General features: G+C 37.4%; 1 protein-coding gene across 5 annotated transcripts in view; it reads right to left on the reverse strand.

Moving 5' to 3' along the window:
* Positions 1–520: 520 nt before the first annotated feature.
* Positions 521–19,836, reverse strand: part of LOC106085907 (serine-rich adhesin for platelets) — a 170,219-nt gene continuing 150,903 nt past the window's right edge. For 2 of the 5 annotated variants that reach the window (XM_013250382.2, XM_013250375.2), the window contains 2 exons: positions 13,668–14,955; positions 521–817 (listed from right to left, as the gene is read on the reverse strand). In XM_013250382.2, coding sequence (XP_013105836.2) covers positions 736–817; positions 13,668–14,955 — 1,370 coding nt within the window. In that variant the 3' untranslated portion in view covers positions 521–735. Of the gene's footprint in view, positions 818–12,874; positions 14,956–19,836 lie in introns of those variants that run through there. The other 3 variants (XM_013250383.2, XM_013250381.2, XM_013250380.2) reach the window with 2 other exon arrangements.

Genomic DNA, 19,836 nt, shown 5'->3' on the forward strand with positions numbered 1-19,836 from the left:
TCGCCAGCATTAGGAGGGGATAACCACCGCTGAAAATTTTTTCCGGATGTTATTGCAAAGATTCGAACCTAGGCGTTCAGGGTCATAGGCGGACATGCTAACCTCTGCGCTAAGGTGCTATAATGAGGTTTTTTGTACAATAATCGTTTAATAACTATTGTGCACTTAAACGAAGCATTAGTAAATTTTTGTGAATACGATTGTTTAATGATTGAGTCGTTCACAAGTTCTTAGAATCGACTTTTCTAGATATCCATAGCCCCTACTTTGCCTAATTATCCAAGTAAAGTAATAAAAAAATTCATTAGTGATATTAATGTCAATGCAAATGTACTTATATTTACAACCGCTTTTATTAAATTTTTTCAAATATTATATATGTTTAAATAGTCAAATATTTTGTTTAACATTTATCTAATTACTAATTTGAATGTAGTATGTAATTGATTTGGTTTAGTTTTTGTTTGGTTTTTCTTTTAAGTATAAAAAAAAGAATTAAAAAAAAAACTGACAACTGAATATCACATAGATTAGTATAAGTTCTATATATGTCTGTATGAATTTTTGTTTTTGTTTTCTCTTGATTATCATAACGATATATGTATGCATGTTTGTTGATTACTATTTGCTAATTATAAGTATTTCATACTAAAGCCATTTTAGCCTCAAATTGAAACAGAATTGAAAAAATATATCTATTTATGTATATCTCCAAATGCGGCAGCGGGGTCTACACTAGAATTGGGGGGGCCAATGATGTTGAATTTGCCTAGAACATCCAATTGTCGAATTTGCCACGTCGTGTGGGTTTCCTGCGCTAGCACCAGCAGCAGCAAAAAGAAAGCCAAACACAAGAAGTGCAATCAAGCGGATAAATATTTGATTTTTTTTTTCAAAAGACAAAAAGGAAGAGAATAACAAGAATAATTTGTAGAATTAAATTTTTGTACAAATTTATCATATATATGACAAATGAAAATAAAACTAAAAGAAAAGTTTTTTTTTTAATGTTTATTTTAATTTTTATTAATTAATATTTTGTTATGATTATGATTTTTTTGTATATAATAACTTAAAAATATAAGTATATATATTGTATATGTATATATGCATAAAATTTAGTTTCTTCAGTTTATATAGTACATATGTAAATTTAGATTATATTGTAGTATTTATTTAATTAATTTATTTTTTTTATTATATATATAAACATATAAATGTATAAACAAAAATACTTAAAACGGATGCACAATCAAATAAAAGTATAAAAATAAATCTAAGATAAAAATTTGCAAATTGCATTTTAAAGGCGGCAGCATAATAGTCTTTGCTTACAACAACTGGCCAATGAGTGCTTGCTCCCTTAAAGTGCCCCACCATTATTGTACTGCAAAATTTAGGAAGCCACACAGACGCATACACTAAGGTAAAGCTATGCGTGCAATAGGCATACATTTGGCATATTTCATTTATAGATTTACAGTCCTCAATAAAATTTATCAGCTTGCAAATGTATGTAAAAAATATATAATGCTCGTTGTTTAGTTTGTAAAGGATTGAATTGAAGGTTTGAAACAAATAAATGGCCCAAATAAGTATAGTAATTTTTAAATAAAACCAGTAAGGAAAGGCAAAAGTCGAGCGATGCCGATTTTATAATACTCTACACCTACCATATAAATACAAAAGCGGGGCTTCACCTATTTCTGAACTAATTATGATGGAAATCGGCGGATGTATCCAGATAGATTATTAAAATTCCTATATCAAATTTCAAGCAAAGCAAATATGTTCAAAATGTAATAACTATGATTGACATATGACAACAAATTACCCAAAATCTGACGAACCTATACATGGGAGCTAATCTAAATCTGAACCGATGTCGACCAAACTTTATGGATATTGTAAAAGTCGAGGAAAGCGATGTACAACAAGTAAAAAGGCGTTAAGTTCGGCCGGGCCGAACTTTGGAAACCCACCACCTGAGGTATATATGTAAAACGACTTTCGCCAAAATTCGGTGAAAAATGCATACCTAATGCCCCATAGCAGCTATATCGATATATTCCGATTTGAACCAAATACTAGGAAGTAAAAATCATTGTTCAATAAACCGATCTGAACCATATACGACACGGATGTCGAAAAGCCAAACATAAGTCACAGTGTAAAATTTCAGTGAAATCGGATTATAAATGCGCCTTTTATGTGGCCAAGACCAAATCTGCACCGCTTTGAGCCAAGTTGCAGAAAAAAATCGAAGAGCCTAACACAACTCAAATTTCGATAAAATCGGATTATAAATGCGCCTATTTTGGCCCCCAAAACCTTAAATCTTGATATCGGTCTATATGACAGCTATATCCAAATCTGGACCGATCTGAGCCAAATGGATGGAGGATGTCGAAGGGCCTAACACAACTCACTGTCCCAAATTTCAGCAAAATCGGATAATAAATGTGGCTTTTATGGGCCTAAGACCCTAAATCGGCGGATCGGACTATATGGGGGCTATATCAAGATATAGTCCGATATAGCCCATCTTCGAACTTAACCTGCTTATGGACAAAAAAAGAATCTGTGCAAAGTTTCAGCTCAACATCTCTATTTTTGAAGACTGTAGCGTGATTTCAACAGACAGACGGACGGACATGTCTAGATCATCTTTGATTTTTACGCTGATCAAGAATATATATTCTTTATAGGGTCGGAAATGGATATTTCGATGTGTTGCAAACGGAATGACAAAATGAATATACCCCCATCCGTCGGTGGTGGGTATAAAAATGTTGGGAAGATTGGCCAATAAATGCGCTTGCAGTGGGTCTAGGAGTGAAAAACAAAAATATATATGTTTTTATATATATATATTGAGAGCTATATCTAAATCTGAACCGATTTTTATGAAATTCACCAGTAATGTCACAAGAAAATCCATCCTACCAAATTTCAAGAGAATTCGTCGACAAATAACCATTTTATTGCTGTATTACCGCAAATCGGACTTACTTATATAGGGAAGCTATATCCAGATCTGAACCGATTTCCATGAAATTCACCAGTTATATCGAGAGTCATACGAAAATCCTTCCTACCAAATTTCAAGATATAACTGCAAATTGGACGAACATATATATGGGAGCTATATCCAAATCTGGACCGATTTTTATGAAATTCCCCAAGAAAATCCATCCTACCAAATTTCAAGAGAATTCGTCGGCAAATAACCATTTTATTGCTGTATTACCGCAAATCGGACTTACTTATATAGGGAAGCTATATCCAGATCTGAACCGATTTCCATGAAATTCACCAGTTATATTGAGAGTCATAAGAAAATCCTTCCTACCAAATTTCAAGAGAATCGGTCGGCAAATGACTTTTTTATTGCTGTATTACTGTAAATCGGATGAACATATGGAACCTATATCCAAATCTGTACCGATTTTTTAAAAGCTCACCAGTAATATTGAGAGTCATAAGAAAATCCTTCCTACCAAATTTCAAGAGAATCGGTCGATAAATGACCATTTTTTTGCTTTATAACTGCAAATCGGACGAACATATATATGGGAGTTATATCCAAATCTGAACCGATTTTAATGAAATTCACCAGTAATATTGAGAGTCGTAAGAAAATCCTTCCTGCCAAATTTCGAAAGAATCGGGTAACAAATGATTATTCTATTGCTGTATTACTGCAACTCGGACGAACATATATATGGTATCTATATCCAAATCTGAACCGATTTTCATGAAATTCCACACCAATATTGAGAGTCATAAGGAAATCCTTCCTACCAAATTTCAAGAGAATTGGTCGAGAAATGGCCATATTATTGCAAATCGGACGAACATATATATGGAATCTATATCCAAATCTGAACCGATTTCTATGAAATTCACTAGTTATATCGAGAGTCATAAGGAAATCCTTCCTACCAAATTTAAAGAGAATCTGTCAACAAATGACCATTTTATTGCTTTATTACTGCAAATCGGACGAACACATATATGGGAGTTATATCCAAATCTGAACCGATTTTTATGAAATTCACTAGTAATATTGAGAATCATAAGAAAATCCTTCCTGCCGAATTTCGAAAGAATCGGTTAACAAATGACCATTCTATTGCTGTATTACTGTAAATCGGACGAACATATATATGGAAACTATATCCAAATCTGAACCGATATTTTAAAAATTCACCAGTAATATTGAGAGTCATAAGAAAATTCTTCCTACCAAATTTCAAGATAATCGGTCGACAAATGACCTTTTTATTACACTATTACTGCAAATCGGACGAACATATATATGGATGCTATATTCAAATCTGAACCGATTTTTTCCAATTTCAATAGGCTTCGTCTCTAGGCCGAAAAACATGCCCATACCAAATTTCAAGACGATCGGATGAAAATTGCGACCTGTAGTTTGCACACAAATAAACATGGACAGACGGACATAGCTAAAACAAATCAGAAAGTGATTCTGAGTCGATCGGTATACTTATCAATGGGTCTATCTCTCTTCCTTTTGGGTGTTACAAACAAATGCACAAAGTTAAAATACCCTGTACCACATTAGTGGTGTAGGGTATAAAAAATATTTTCTAAATCTACATACCTATATGCATAGAATGTTGAACAGGGATTATAATGCCATTCTTGTATTTTTTTAAGCAGACTCATGAAAACATTTAAAACCAGAAAAATTATCAATTGTCCCAACCAAATTAACTTGATAACAGTACAGATATTTCAATTTTAAAGCTCCTTTTAGTCTTGGTCCTTGGTCTCCTTTTGCGGTGCTTTTTTTCTTTCGCACAATGCCCCTCTCAACAGCCATGTTGTAAAGTTATCATTATCATCCATACTTTATTTATTATTATTTTCGATCGGGAATGCCACACAAAAAAAATTGAAAACAGTCGCTGGCGATTTCGCTTTCCATTTGGAAATTCATGCTTTATGGATGCATCAAAGCTGGTGGATAGAGTGAATCTGGGTATACAATAAGAACCCAGAGACTGAGATCTGTAATCGACCCATTAGTGAATCCGAAGCCGGACGTTTAAGTATGTGTGCATGTGTATTTATATGTCTACAGTAACATGGGGAGGATTAATATCCGAGCCCTCTTTTCAACCTAACCTAATAAGGGTTCAAAAATCAGGTGAACCAAATCTTATCAACCTTCCCACATGCATTGCGTTTCCTTTAATCTGCATGACGATGTTGGGAGTCAGAACAGAAATGCACATACAAATGTTCCAGCCAAATATTTCAGGACACACGGAAACAGCCTTCGTAAGTCCTACGATGATCCACCCCATGCTGCTCCGACCTGGAACCCACAAAGGGTACCACGATGTGGAAGACCGCAAGCGACAAGGCGCCGAACTGTTTTTAGAGAAAACCGCAAATCGATTAACGAATTAATACCAATAGCTCGTTACAGATATAATGGGAAATCTTTTGTAGTAGGTCAATAAATAATAATAAATATTTCAGGAATTGTTGTCAGGGGCTAAAGAAGTTAAATTATAAGATAGATTTATATGGGAGTTTTACTAGTTTAACGAAATATTTGAACCAAACTTAGCATGAACCAGACCTAATCGGAAATTTAGCATTTAGTATGGGAGCTATCTATGAACATAGAATATTTAACAAGCAAATCAATTTATTGGAATGTTTTGACAGTAAACTAAACGGAATTATTGTTTTTTAACAAATAAAGGTAAATTTTAAACTTAAAAAAATTAATTAACAGGGTTTATGGAATGTGTCTTGTATTTTCTTAAGTGTAGTACTATACAAAAAATTGACATGCATAAAGACATTCCAATTAGGCGCAAAACTAACAGAGTAGAAAATGAAAAAAAGAAAACAAAACTTGCAACAATGGATTTGAATACAAATGATAACTATAAGGGTTCGATTATGGATGGCAACTCAAGTATAGTTGCATTGTCAGAACATAAAATCATGAAATAACAAGTAAGAGCGTGCTGAGTTCGGCCGGGCCGAATCTTATATACCCTCCACCATGGATCGCATTTGTCGAGTTGTATGCGCAGTATCTCTTTTTAGGCAAACAAAGAATATTGAATATATTAAGTTATAGTTCAATTCGGACCATAAATTAATGCTGAACATTGTAGAAATCATTGTGTAATATTTCAGTTCATTCGGAAAAGAATTGCGCCTTGTAGGGGCTCAAGAATCAAAATCGGGAGATCGGTTTACATGGGAGCTGTATCAAGCTATTGATCGATTCAGACCATATTAGACACGTATGTTGAAGATCATGAGAGAAGCCGTTGTACAAAATTTCTTCCAAATCGGATGAGAATTGCTCGCGCTATTGGACCAAGAAGTCAAGATCCAAGACCGGTTTATATGACAGCTATACCAGATTATGAACCGATTTTAACCATAGTTCGCACAGTTGTTGGATATCATAACAAAACACTACGTGCAAAATTTCAGTCAAATCGGATAGGAATTGCGACCTCTAGAGGCTCAAGAAGTCAAGACCCAAGATCGGTTTATATGGTAGCTTTATCAAAACGTGGACCGATTTAGACCATTTACAATCCCAACCGACCTACACTAATAAAAAGTATTTTTGCAAAATTTCAAGCGGCTTCGAACATATGAACGCCTTTAAGAAACGCTGATGCGAGAGCGGCTTCCCAATTGGAATGTTACGATAAACGTCAGTCAGCGGAGCAGGCCATGTGAAGTCAAACGTAATTGGGAAATGCAAAGAGTTTATTCGAACAATCACGGCACGGGAAAACTTTGAGCACCTCACAGACTGGAACTTTGAGTTCCGATTTGTGTGGTGTTCATTGTTGATAAGAGAAGCTTATCTGCGAGCTACCTGGCGCGTCATAGTTGCCGTTGCCGAGAGTGAAATGCTTCATACAGAGTAGCTGCAATTGCAGTCGCGGACAATCAGCGGTATCGAGCGGAGAGTCTCAGTGAGATGCTCGATATGACAAGGCGAGCTATTGGCGCCTTTAAATAACCAATGCCCATCAAGTTCCCGCAGCGATGGGTCCTTTGGATCGAAACGAGCTTGCTCACCTGTAGGAGCTAGACGAGGACCGTCAACTCCACATATAGACATGTGGCTGCAACAACAACAACCTTTGGACTGACTATCGCACTCTACAGGACGACACTTATCATTGGCTTGAAGAAATATGGTCCCAGACTGCTGATAGTAGTCCTGACTGTGATTGTGTCGAAGAAACATGACCTCATACTGCTAATAGGAGCGCAAAGTCAGGTTTGACGTTGCGTTGTACAAAGGGAGAGGAGGATTTCTGCTGGCTCTTTGGCGATGGAGCAGCTTTTGGTTTATTGCATCACACTTGTGAGAAGATACAGGGTTATGGGTAAACTTTCCGTGACCGAACTCTCTTCAGGTACATAGTCCTTTCCACATTCTGTAGAGGGCAGAAATGTCTGGCTGGATGATTATCATACCAGTAACTGTTTTTCCCTGGTCTGCCTAGTTCTACACTTATTTGTACAGTAAGTTTTTTACCTTTTTATACCCATCACCATAGGTTGGGGACATACTAATCTAGTCATTCCGTTTGTAATGCAACGAATATTCATCTGGGACCCCATGAAGTATAAATGTATGTCTCCCAGTCTTTCCGTCCGTCTGTGGAAATCATGATAGCGGTCTAACGAATAAAGACATCCGCTTCAAATATTGTACACAAACTTGTCATTGATGTAGGTCGTTGGGCGATATCGGTTCAGATATAGCTTCCATATGTAATGGCCCTTCGACTTGATTTCTTGAGCCCCCAAAAGATACAATTATTATCCGATTGCGCTCAAATTTTGAATTTATTGCTCTCTTACGACATACAACCACCGTGCCAAGTGTGCTTCAAATCGGTGCAGAATATGATATAGTTCCAATATAAACCCATCTCGCGTTTTGACATCATGAGCCCTAGATACCGCAATTGTTAACCGATTTGGTAGAAATTTTGCACAAAGTGTTCCGTTTTGACTTCCAACTATAGTGCCAAGTATGGCCCAAATCGGTTTATAACCTGATATAGACTCCATATAAACCGATTACTCAATTTATCTTCTTGGTGGCCTAGAAGTGGAGTTACTGGCCGATTTGGCTGAAATTTTGCACGGAGTTTTTGGTTATGACTTCCAACATCCGTGGTAAGTACGGTTTAAATCAGTCTATCTATATAAAATCTACTAGCTGAACCGGGTACGCTCCGCTGCGCCTTCTTTAACACTCCAATATCTTTTTAGAATGGGGATACTTCGCCCTGAATGCGTATATCGAATTTGTGCCATTGTAGCCTATGTCCGCCTATCATGCTGACCGCCTGCGTTCAAATCCTGGCGAGAACATCGGACAAAATTTAAAGCGGTGGTTTCCCCTCCTAATGCTGGCGACATTTGCCATGCATGGTCATGTAAAAAATTCTCCCCGAAGAGGTGTCGCACAGCGGCAAGCCATTCGGACTCGGCTATAAAAAAACTCCTTTATCATTGAGTTCAAACTTGAATCGGAAAGCTTTCATTGATGTGTGAGAAGTGTGCCCCTTCTCGGTTTCTGGGTAAACTTTTACTCCACTCCCTAAAACCTTTCTTTTGAGTCCTACATTATCGTATTGGTAAATATTTCCGGTTAAGGGGGTATTTGGGGCTAAAATAGATATACGCTTCGTGCTCTACTTTCCAATACATTTCATATGAACCCCATAATGACATGATCGGTATATAAATTATGTTTGAGGGAGGGGTGGACCTACGGACCTTTGTCCTGAAAATGAGTATAAATTTCCCAGAAAACAATCGATTTAAACATTAAATAGCTTTTGTATAATAGGGAGGATTTTTCGGGTGGGGTAGTTCCCCAAAACATAGCTCCTCAATTGGATATCAAATTCGTTTTTTCTCTTAAGTACCTTTCGTTTGAGCTCTATGTTGTCGTGATTGGTCTATGTACCCATTTGGCGGGTTTTGGACGGTCCCCGAGGCACCCGACCCCAACAATAGAAACCATGTTTTGTTTTGACTGTGAGAGTGCGAAAAAAATTTCGAACGAATCGCATTACCAATCTCTGAGACCTGGTGTTTTTGAAAATTAGGGTAATGGGAAGTGTCTTTTTAGGGGAGGGATGCACCTCAGACATTTCGACTCAAATATGGTTATCAAATTCGTGCTGCCCTCCCAAATCCATTTAATGTGAGCTCCATATTGACATGGTCGGTAAATTTGAACTGTTAGGAGGGCTTTGGGCTTTTGGGGCTGGGGCGGTCCCTGGCACTTTGTCCTGAAAATAGATCACAAATTCATTCTTTACTCTCAAATATCGTTGATTTGAGCTCCATATTGCCACAATCGGAAATGAAGTTCAGTTTAGGGATTGCTTTAGGGCGTACCCCAAAACACTTGGTTCCAAAATTGCATATCAAATTCGTTTTCTACTCTCAAATATCATTCATTTGAATCCCATATTGTCATAATTGATTATTCAACCTATTTGACTTATTTTTGGAAGTAAAGGCGCCACCTAGACTTGAATGCAAATTTTAATGTCATATTCGTAATCTACTCCCAAATACCTTTCATTTGAGTCCGATATAGACATGGTCGGCTAATATGCCCATTTGTGGGTAATTGGGGGTGGGGTGACCTCCCATTACTCGGACCTAATTTTTTATGCCATATTTGTAATCTACTGTCGAATACATTTCATTCGAGATCCATATTGACATGAACGTGGAATATATCTTCTTAGAGGAGTTTTTGGGTTTGGGCGGCCCGATGGGTACTTGGACCCAAATTTTAATACGATATTCGTTTTCTAGTCTCCAATACCTTTCATTTGATACCCATATTGTGACTATCGGTTCACTTTTGGATAGCGTTGTTGGGGTAAGGGGGAGGGACCGCCCCCATCCGATATCTAATTATTATATAGCCTATGTTATGTATGTATATTTAAACAATCTGTGAAAATTTTAAGAAAATCGGTTCAGCCGTTTTTGATTCAATGGATCAAATAATAAAACCGAGTCCCATAGAGTTATGATGGGTCATATGTCCATTTAAGGCATTTTTGGGAGGTAGGGCGACCCCCTATACTTCGATCTAATTTTACCTCTTATTTGAGGCCCACACTGACATATTCGTATTGTATTTTCCAATGCCTATCATTTGATACCCATATTGTCCCGATCGGTTGATTTGATTTGGGTGGTATTTTTGGATAAAGGGGGAGGGTCCGCCCCCTTCCGAAATCAACAAATTATAAAGCCTATTTTTCCTTCCTGACCAGACAAATACACACAATCTGTGAAAATTTTAAGAAAATCGGTTCAGCCGTTTTTGATTCAATGGATCAAATAATAAAACCGAGTCCCATAGAGTTATGATAGGTCATATGCCCATTTAAGGCATTTTTGGGAGGTAGGGTGACCCTCTATACTTCGATCTGATTTTACCTTTTATTTGAGGCCGACATTGACATATTCGTATTGTTTTTTCCAATGCCTATCATTTGATACCCATATTGTCCCGATCAGTTGGTTTGATTTGGGTGGTATTTTTGGATAACGGGGGAGGGTCCGCCCCCTTCCGAAATCAACAATTTATAAAGCCTCTTTCTCCTTCCTGACCATATTCGCAATCTACTCCCGACTACCTTTCATTTGAGTCCCATATTTTCATGATCTCGAAAAAACCTTTTTTGGGGGGTTTTGGGGTGGGGGCGAATTCTTAATATAAAATTCGTACACTACTCCTGAATACCTTTCATTTGGTTCCCATATTGTCCCGATGGGTGAACTTTTATTTTTGGGTAGTACTTTTGGGGTAAGGGGGAGGGTCCGCCCCCCTTCCGATATCAATCTGTGAAAATTTCAAGGTAATCGGTTCAGCCGTTTTTCGTCTAAACGGAACAAATAAACACAAATTCATTTTTATATATAAGAAGATATAGCTCTCATATAAACCCATCTCCCGATTAGCTTCAATTTTATCCTGGTTTAGTAGAAATTTGGTACGTAAAGTAAAGTTATGTCCTTCAAATAAGTTCAGTTTTTGTAAATTTTTAGCAGAAGCCATGGTGGTGGGTTTCCAATATTAGGTCCGGCCGAACTTAGTCAGTTTTTACTTGTTTCTTGTTGTTGTAGCAGTGTGTTGTACATTGAGGCGGCAGCCTCTACCCTTGAAGATGGTACGTACAAACGGTACGTACAAACGGATGTCATGGCATTGAATTGTTTCTTCTTCTATCGTTTCTGCAGTTTAGCACTTTCCTATGGTGTAACTCTTTTTGCTTTTCTTTGCCTTCTCTGTCCTTCTCTACAAATGTCTAGAACATTTTATACTGCCCAGATCAATAGATGAAAGTTGTGGACTTATTGCCACATTTTTATCGTTGGGACCACAGTGCGAATCAACGATTCTATTAAGAAGCCAAGATAAACAAGTAAGAGCGTGCTAAGTTCGGCCGGGCCGAATCTTATATACCCTCCACCATGGATCGCATTTGTCGAGTTCTTAGCGCGGTATCTCTTATTAGGCAAACAAAGAATAATGAATAAGAACTGTTATGCTATTGGATCTATATGAAGTTATAGTCCGATTCGGACCATAAATGAATTGAATGATGAACATTGAAATTGTAGAAGTCATTGTGTAATATTTCAGTCCATTCGGATAAGAATTGCGCCTTGTATGGGGCTCAACAAGCATAATTGGGAAATATGTTATATGGGAACTGTATCAAGCTATATATCGATTCAGACCATATTGGACACGCATGTTGAAGGTCATGGGAAAAGCCGTTGTTCAAAATTTCTGCCAAATCAGATGAGAATTGCGGCCTCTAGAGGTTCAAGAAGTCAAGATCCCACATCGGTTTATATGGCAGCTGTGTCAGGTTATGTTACGATTTGCGCCATACTAAGCACAGTTGTTGAATACCAAAACACCTCATGCAAAATTTCAGCCGAATCGTATGAGAATTGCGCCCTCCAGTGGCTCAAGAAGTCAAGATCCAAGGTCGCTTTATATGACAGCTATACCAGGTTATGAACCCATTTAAATCATGCTTAGCACAGTTATTGGAAGTCATAACAATCTACCCCGTGCAAAATTACATCGGATAGGAATTGCGCCCTCCAACAGCCCAAGAAGTCAAGAACCAAGATCGGTTTATATGGCAGCTATATCAAAACATGTACAAATTTGGTCCATTTACAATCCCAACCGACCTACACTAATTTAAAGTATTTGTGCAAAATTTCAAGCGCTTAGCGAAAGTTAGCGTGCTTTAGACAGACAGACGGACGGACATGGCTAGATCGACTTAAAATGTCATCACGATCAAGAATATATACTTTATGGGGTCTTAGAAGCATATTTCGAGAATTTCGTCAGAATGACGAAATTAGTATACCCCCATCCCATGGAGGAGGGTATAATAAAATGCCATAACTATAGTTATAGGAAAATATTTACTTTATGTATCTGTGAATCTAAAGACCTATATCAAGAATTAGTAAATGCAAATATTCGTACAAGTACTTCTTTAAGGAGCAATGAACACTTCAATGAGTGATGTCCTTTCAAATTTTAGCTCAATGATTTTTATAGTTGATTCCCAACAGCATGCCGCTTCGCGAAACTCCTTTGTAGAGACGTTTTACACGGCCGAATACCCCTCAAAAAATGTCGCCAACATTCTTTAGTTTTTTCTCATGTTTTCTTCGGAATTCAAATCCAAGTCATAGGTGGATCTGTTAACCTCTACGCCTGGGTGCCTTCAATTATTAGTGCTAAAACATCACGTTCAGTCTATATTAATATATTTGGGGGTGTTACAAACGAAATAACGACATTAATACACAAATATCCTTTGTGCCTGGGTATAAAGGGTGGAATGTTTGAATCATTTACATTTTTTCTTCCTATTGCAATTGTAGTATTTTTAAGAATTATCTCTTCCAAAACACATTATTGAAAGGTTAAAAGTTTGCACAAAGAAATCAGTGCAACGCTGTATCACACCACTCTCGTGCTTTTAAACATATTATTCACTTTATCTTTGTTCATATTATTACGAAATGAGTTTTTATTTTATTAAATGTGTAGTAAATTTTAAAATACTCGTATTTATCGTGTGTATGTTGGAATGGTGGCATATTGGCATGTTTATCTTATTATATATGCATGTATGTGTATATGTGTACAAACAAAATACTTTAGTATGCGATACTGGAAGGAGGGACAAGGCGACCGGCACACTGCCCTAGCTATAATGGCTGCTCCGGTCTCCCCACTAACACCCCCCCCCCCAACATAAGAGGAAAATACAAATTGAAAATGATTAAATCTTAATTACGAAGAAGGGGCTATGTGTGATCGGTGAAGACATAGGGCAGGGGACTTTTACACTGGCGCGAAACAAATTAAAAAGAAATTGATGTATATATATATAAATTATCGAAAAAAAAAAGAAATACTACAAAAATACATACAAAAAAAAAAGTCCACAAAACTCAAGTGCCAAACAACAACAAAATGTCTTAAACTTGGAAATGGATTCGTTTCTTCACTACTACTTTATACTTGTGTCACGCACTGTGCATATTTATCCAACTCGGCGCGTAGAATCTTGTTGCGATCGCTTTCTTCGCGAAGAGTGCGTACGAGTTCGTCTATTGTACGCTGCTGGGAATGGACCAACATTTCCAATTTCTCTACACGTGATTCTAGATCGTTGACACGTTTGCTGCTACTGTTGCTTGCATCCTGCTTAGGTGCTGCAGTGCCATTATCCATTTGATGCAGATGTTGATGATGATGATTATTAACCATGGCCGAGGGATTGTTGCTCTTGGAGATGCTAGTATGGTGTGAATTACTGGCGGATGACGACGATTCTGCGGGCGAAGCAGAAGTGGTGGTGGTGTTGGGGTTGGTCTTTAAGGCATTACGTGTCGCTGCCAGCGATGGTGAGACACTGCGATTGCGTATCGATAGGCTATTGGGCCGAATCCGAACATCATCTAAGTTGGTATTAGAAGTTGAGCTGGTGGTGGTATTGGAGGAGGCATTGTTATTCATTGCTGAGGCTGCGTCATTGGCCATTTTAGCACTTAAACTCTTAGTCATGGCATCGGTGAGTGTTTTGTTGGTAAGATTACTACTGCTAATGGTGCTGGTGTTGGTGCTACTACTACTCTCCACTACCATGGATTGTTGCATGACGCTGGTACTGGAAATCGATGAAGATTGCACTTTTGTTGTCGTTGTTGCCGACGAGGATGACAAGTTCGTACTTGAGACAGCTTGATTTGATATCTTGCCATCATCGGCAAACAGTTTTGAGGTTCGATCGGCCAATGTTACCCCTGTGCTGGCCGAAGCCGACGCCCCCGCATCCACATTGGGCGATGTCTTCTTCTTCACTTGCGATGCTTTCAGCTCCTCCATCCAGGGTGCCTTCTTCTTTTCCCATTCGCGAGGTTTTGGCTTGGCCAATTGCTCTTCTCCCGTCGAATTGTCATCGGATTTCAATTGATCATCGCCACTCTGTGTTGTATCACTGCCATTGCCATTCACATACAGTGAGTTGTTGTTGCTTTCGCCCATCGTACTTATGGCTGCCGATGGCGGTCTTCGTTTGGGAGCCTTAACGCGTCCAGCGCGCATGTCGGGCAGTATTGAGCCGCGTTCAACGCGATCAAAATCTGAATCAGCAGCTATGGTGGCTGCTCGCCGCATTACCACACCACTATTGTCGGAGGCCACAACTCCCGGAGATAGTTTACTACTACCCACGCCATCGGCATAGTCATGTGATGCCGCTGTGGTCAGTTTGTTTTCTACGCTTTTGACTTTTTGTTTGATGCCAGATAAAATGTTGCCTAGAATAGAAAAGCCACAAGAAGAGAAGAGTGTTAACACAAGCCAATATTTTTAGCAGACAAATAAATACACATGGGAGGGATGATGAATTAAAAATCAAGTGTTATAAAATTAACCAACCATTGTTCGCTAGCAATGAGAGCGGGTCTAAAGAAAAAACCATTATGAATAATTCCAAATTGTCTGGTGTGCTATTTATTTCTTGTTAATAAAACAGTTTACGATTGCACATAAGATCTGTCGATTTGATGTACAATGACCTCATTAACCAACACTGTTAATAGGCAGTTATCCAAAAAGCATAAATAAACATTGGACACAGTGTTGGGGTAGGAGTTTTAATTATACTAACGTACCCAGGCACGCTCCGCTGCGTCCTCTTTTACAATATACCGAATAAACATTTGCTTCAATATGTAATCTGAACTTCTAGGTCTCATGGTTGCATCTTAGCTTTAAAGGTTTGTGGACACTATTCCAAAAAGTTACAAGTACACTAATATGTAGGAAAAGCCTTACTATTGTTTAGAAGTTAAAAATTCGAAACGGTTTCCTGCAATGTTATACTCGTAGACTGAATATTTTCAAGGCTTCATTGGATCTTCTGGTCCTTATAAAGGGTGATTTTTTTGAGGTTAGGATTTTCATGCATTAGTATTTGACAGATCACGTGGGATTTCAGACATGGTGTCAAAGAGAAAGATGCTCAGTATGCTTTGACATTTCATCATGAATAGACTTACTAACGAGCAACGCTTGCAAATCATTGAATTTTATTACCAAAATCAGTGTTCGGTTCGAAATGTGTTCATTCACCGTAACGTTGCGTCCAACAGCATCTTTGAAAAAATACGGTCCACAATATTTGTCCGATGTGACTGAAATTTTGCAAATAGTGTTCTGCTATGACTTCCAACAACAGTGCCAAGTACGGTTCAAATCGCTCTATAACCTGATGTAGGACCCATATAAACCGATTTCCCGGTTAGACTTCTTGATCTCTTACTAGCCGCGATTTTTATCCGATTTGGCTGAAATTTTGCATATAGTGTTCTGTTATGACTCTCATCAACTGCGCCAAATACGGTTCAATTCGGTCTATAACTAGATATAGCTCCCAAATTTAAGCAGAATCCATGATGATGGGTTCCCAATATTCGGCCCGGCCGAACTTAGCACGCTTTTACTTGTTTATGGCTAAAACTAATAAAAACTAATAATCAAATTCATACTCTAGCCTCAAAAATCTTTCATTTGCGCTCCATATTGCTATAGGGTGACTTTTTAAAAGCTATAGGAAAGTTTTTCAAAAAAAAACCTAAAGTCAGAAAAATTCATGAAATCGTTATTTGAATCGATAGTACGGTCCAAAGAATTTTATATTTAAAGATTATTTCATACAAATGTTGACCGTGACAGCGCCTCAAATGGTCCATCGGCTTAGTCCAACTTTGGCATACTCTTTCCAACACTTCAACCGGTTTCTCACGAATAAATGCTTCAATGCTGTCTTCCAATGCGTCAATTGAAGCGGCCTTTTCTGTATAGATATTAGCTTTAACAATAGCCCCACAAAAAATAATCTAAAGAAGTTAAATAGCACGATCTAGGCGGCCAATTAACAGTTCCCGATCGTCAAATAAAATGTTCACCGAACTCGCCTCTCAATAAGTCCATTCTAACGCTTGCTGTGTGGTATGTGGCAGCGTCTTGGCGAAACCACATGTCATGCAAGTCAAGCTCTTTCATTTTTGGCAAAAAAAAGTTGGATATCACCTCACGATAGCGCTCACCATTCACAGATACGTTACAAACCGCATCATCTTTGAAGAAGTACGGTCCAATGATGTCACCAGCCTATAAATCGTACCAAACTGTGACTTTTCCTGGATGCATTGGTCGAAATCGACAATTATGCTTTACATACCCATTTAGCCAAAAATGAGCTTCGTCGCTCAGTGGGAGAAGCGCGCGATGAACTTTTTTAACAAACCACGCATTTTGATAAAAAAAAAATTCAACAATTTGCAAGCTTCGTTCGTTTGTACGACGATTCATGGTTAAATTATAGACCAAACTGAAGATGTTTGACAGTGAAACAAATCACAAAACGTGAGTGAGCTGTTTAAGCCAGTGTTGCCAAAAAGACAATTGCTAAAAAATCACCCTTTTTTATCAGGCTTCATATTTGGCAACTCTCAGAAGCTTAACTTTATATTTCAATGGCCGATTGGTATATAAAGTGAGGACATAAACGTGTACGTTCATGTTCTCACTTTTAAATGACTTTTGTTTAAAACCAATATTGTTATGATCGGGTTATAAGTCCGTTTACCAATATTTCAAATAGATGTGGGCGCTCAGATGCATGGCTTTAAGTATCTGTTTGGGATTTTTACAGGTGAATGGATTGGAATCTCATGAACTTGTTTCATGTTTCAATACCAGTTCGTACTCTACTCCTAAAATCCTTTTATTTGAGACCCAGATTGCCGTATACAGGCTGTATGTCCCATTGAGAAGGTTTGGCGACCCTTGCGATACTTGACCGAAAATTTGGATACCAAAAACTTGTACATTTAAAAACAAATAAGTGAGACCCACACACTTCCCCTCCTTACATTTTCCATACGACCTATTCTGCAGTTATAGGATTATTTGTCTTGTTGTGCAGATTCGCAACAGATATACAAACAATGCGCAGAGCTTTAAGCAATTGGCTTACCTACATGCTAAGTAGGGCCACGCACATTGTACCCCAACAACATCCTCGCCAGTGTTCACTAAAAAAGGTTAAGTCACTTACCCAGCTGATGAAATATTGCAATTTCAGAGTTGTATCCAAATACCCTCTAAAGTCAAATGGTTTGTTTAGGTTTCAAAGTTTTTTCAACCTTTTGTTTATTTTTTCACATTTTTTATGTTTTAATCAATTATTTATACGTTTGTAGTCATAAATCTTTTAATTTTTTGGCTGCTGCATGTGGCAATGCAAACAAAAACTAGAATGTCAATTTGACCGTGTACAGAAATTAGACATTTGATGGGGAATTTCTACCCCCAACCCCAAAGGGTTGTACCGTTGATTTCGTTGTTGTTGGGCAAGTGACGCTACCTTCCATAACTGTACAATGACCGTCAACTAAATGGTGAATCTCTTTCTCACACACATCTGCCAGTTGCTGCTCCTACTCTCACTATCTCATGCTTTCACAACATGGCATGCTTTCAAACAAATAACAGATGCTGAAGAAGAAAAAACAACAACAATTAGCTGGATTCTACTTCTTCTTCTTTTATCGAAAATTAATTCCTCATTCTCAGCGCTTTCTTTACGGACAATTACATTTCATATATATTCTGCAACTCTCAGAAAAATATCTTTCGATTCATGCCATTTTCATTAGAATCCATTCAGAATAATATGTACCATATACTCGCATTTATAAAACCCTTAGGCGTTTAATAGTATATTCCATCCATCTTATTTTTTGTTTTTGTAATCTGGCCGAAAACTTTGTGCAGAATCAGAATTCGAATAAGTTTATTAACAAGCATCATTTAAATTTGTCTTTAATCATAAGGACTATCATACTACATCGATCCAGATGTAAATCCATTGGCCAACCTATAGCAGATATTAGTTGTTTCTTTATTTTTGGTGTCGAAAAAAATTTTAAAACTTCTTCGTCGACAGCTTGAGTTAAGGCCCTTTTTTTATTTAAATCTATATATAATAAATACCAATATATTTACAAATGTATTAACCTAAGAATTTAAAAATAATATAATTTTCCTTTTTAAACTTTCTCGATTCTCAGATAGATCTATTATATCTTTCAGTTGATTAAGTTGATAACCTAGGTGCCGAAAAGGATAATTATTGGCGAAGTTGGTTCTATTAAAATAAATTTTCAAAAGATCAAAATATCTGGTAGGTCTGATAGGAAAGTTAAAGAAAATTCGTCTCAAAAGAAAGCAAAAATCTATTTGACAATGAATTAATTTGGTCAAAAGCGTAATGTTTAGCATAGTTCTACGACTTTTTAATGTACGAATCTTTATAAGATTTAATCGGTATTCATACGAAGGTAATGAACTTCTGTCCCACCCATTTCGACGGAGACAAAATAATAGAAATTGTTTTTGAACCGATTCTATGAAATCAGAATGTATATTGTATTACGGATCCCATACCACTGAAGCGTACTCGAGATTACTTCTGACTAGCGACATATAGTTTTTCGTCACAGAGAAATCATTAAGTTCTTTACTCCAGCGTTTCATGAAGCCAAGAGCTCTACGTGCTTTGTTTACAACCATTTAGATGTGTTGACTAGAAGAAATCCAAGGTCTTTAATGCTATAAACTACTTCAGGATGATTGGAACCCAAAAAGTAGCTAGTTTTAAGAGAGTTTATTCTTGAAAATTATATATGTTTGCATTTGGAAATATTAAGTTCCATAAAGTTCTGGTTGCACCATTTGTAAAGAGTATCAAGGTCATACTGAAGATAACACTGTTCATCAGAGTCTCTCGTTGATCTGACGATTTTTACATCATCTGCATACATCATAATATTCGAGTGCTTTATAGTAAAAGGGAGACCATTTATAAACAAACAAAACAGCACAGGACCATGATGACTACCCTGTGGAACACCTGAAGAGACAACAATTGGTCTGGAAACTGTAGTACGAAATTTAACTCTTTGAGTACGTCCAGTCAGATATGATCTGATCCACTTTAGTAAAGAGGGACTGAAACCCATAAGGTCTTTTTTTCTTAACAGAAGGTTGTGGTTGATTTTATCAAATGCTTTACTTAAATCGGAAAGATAGTATCCGTTTGGTAGCGTTCCCTAAAGCCATCGTTGACC

The sequence above is a fragment of the Stomoxys calcitrans genome, chromosome 2 (assembly GCF_963082655.1).
Source record: "Stomoxys calcitrans chromosome 2, idStoCalc2.1, whole genome shotgun sequence".
NCBI classification, from domain to species: Eukaryota; Metazoa; Arthropoda; class Insecta; order Diptera; family Muscidae; genus Stomoxys; species Stomoxys calcitrans.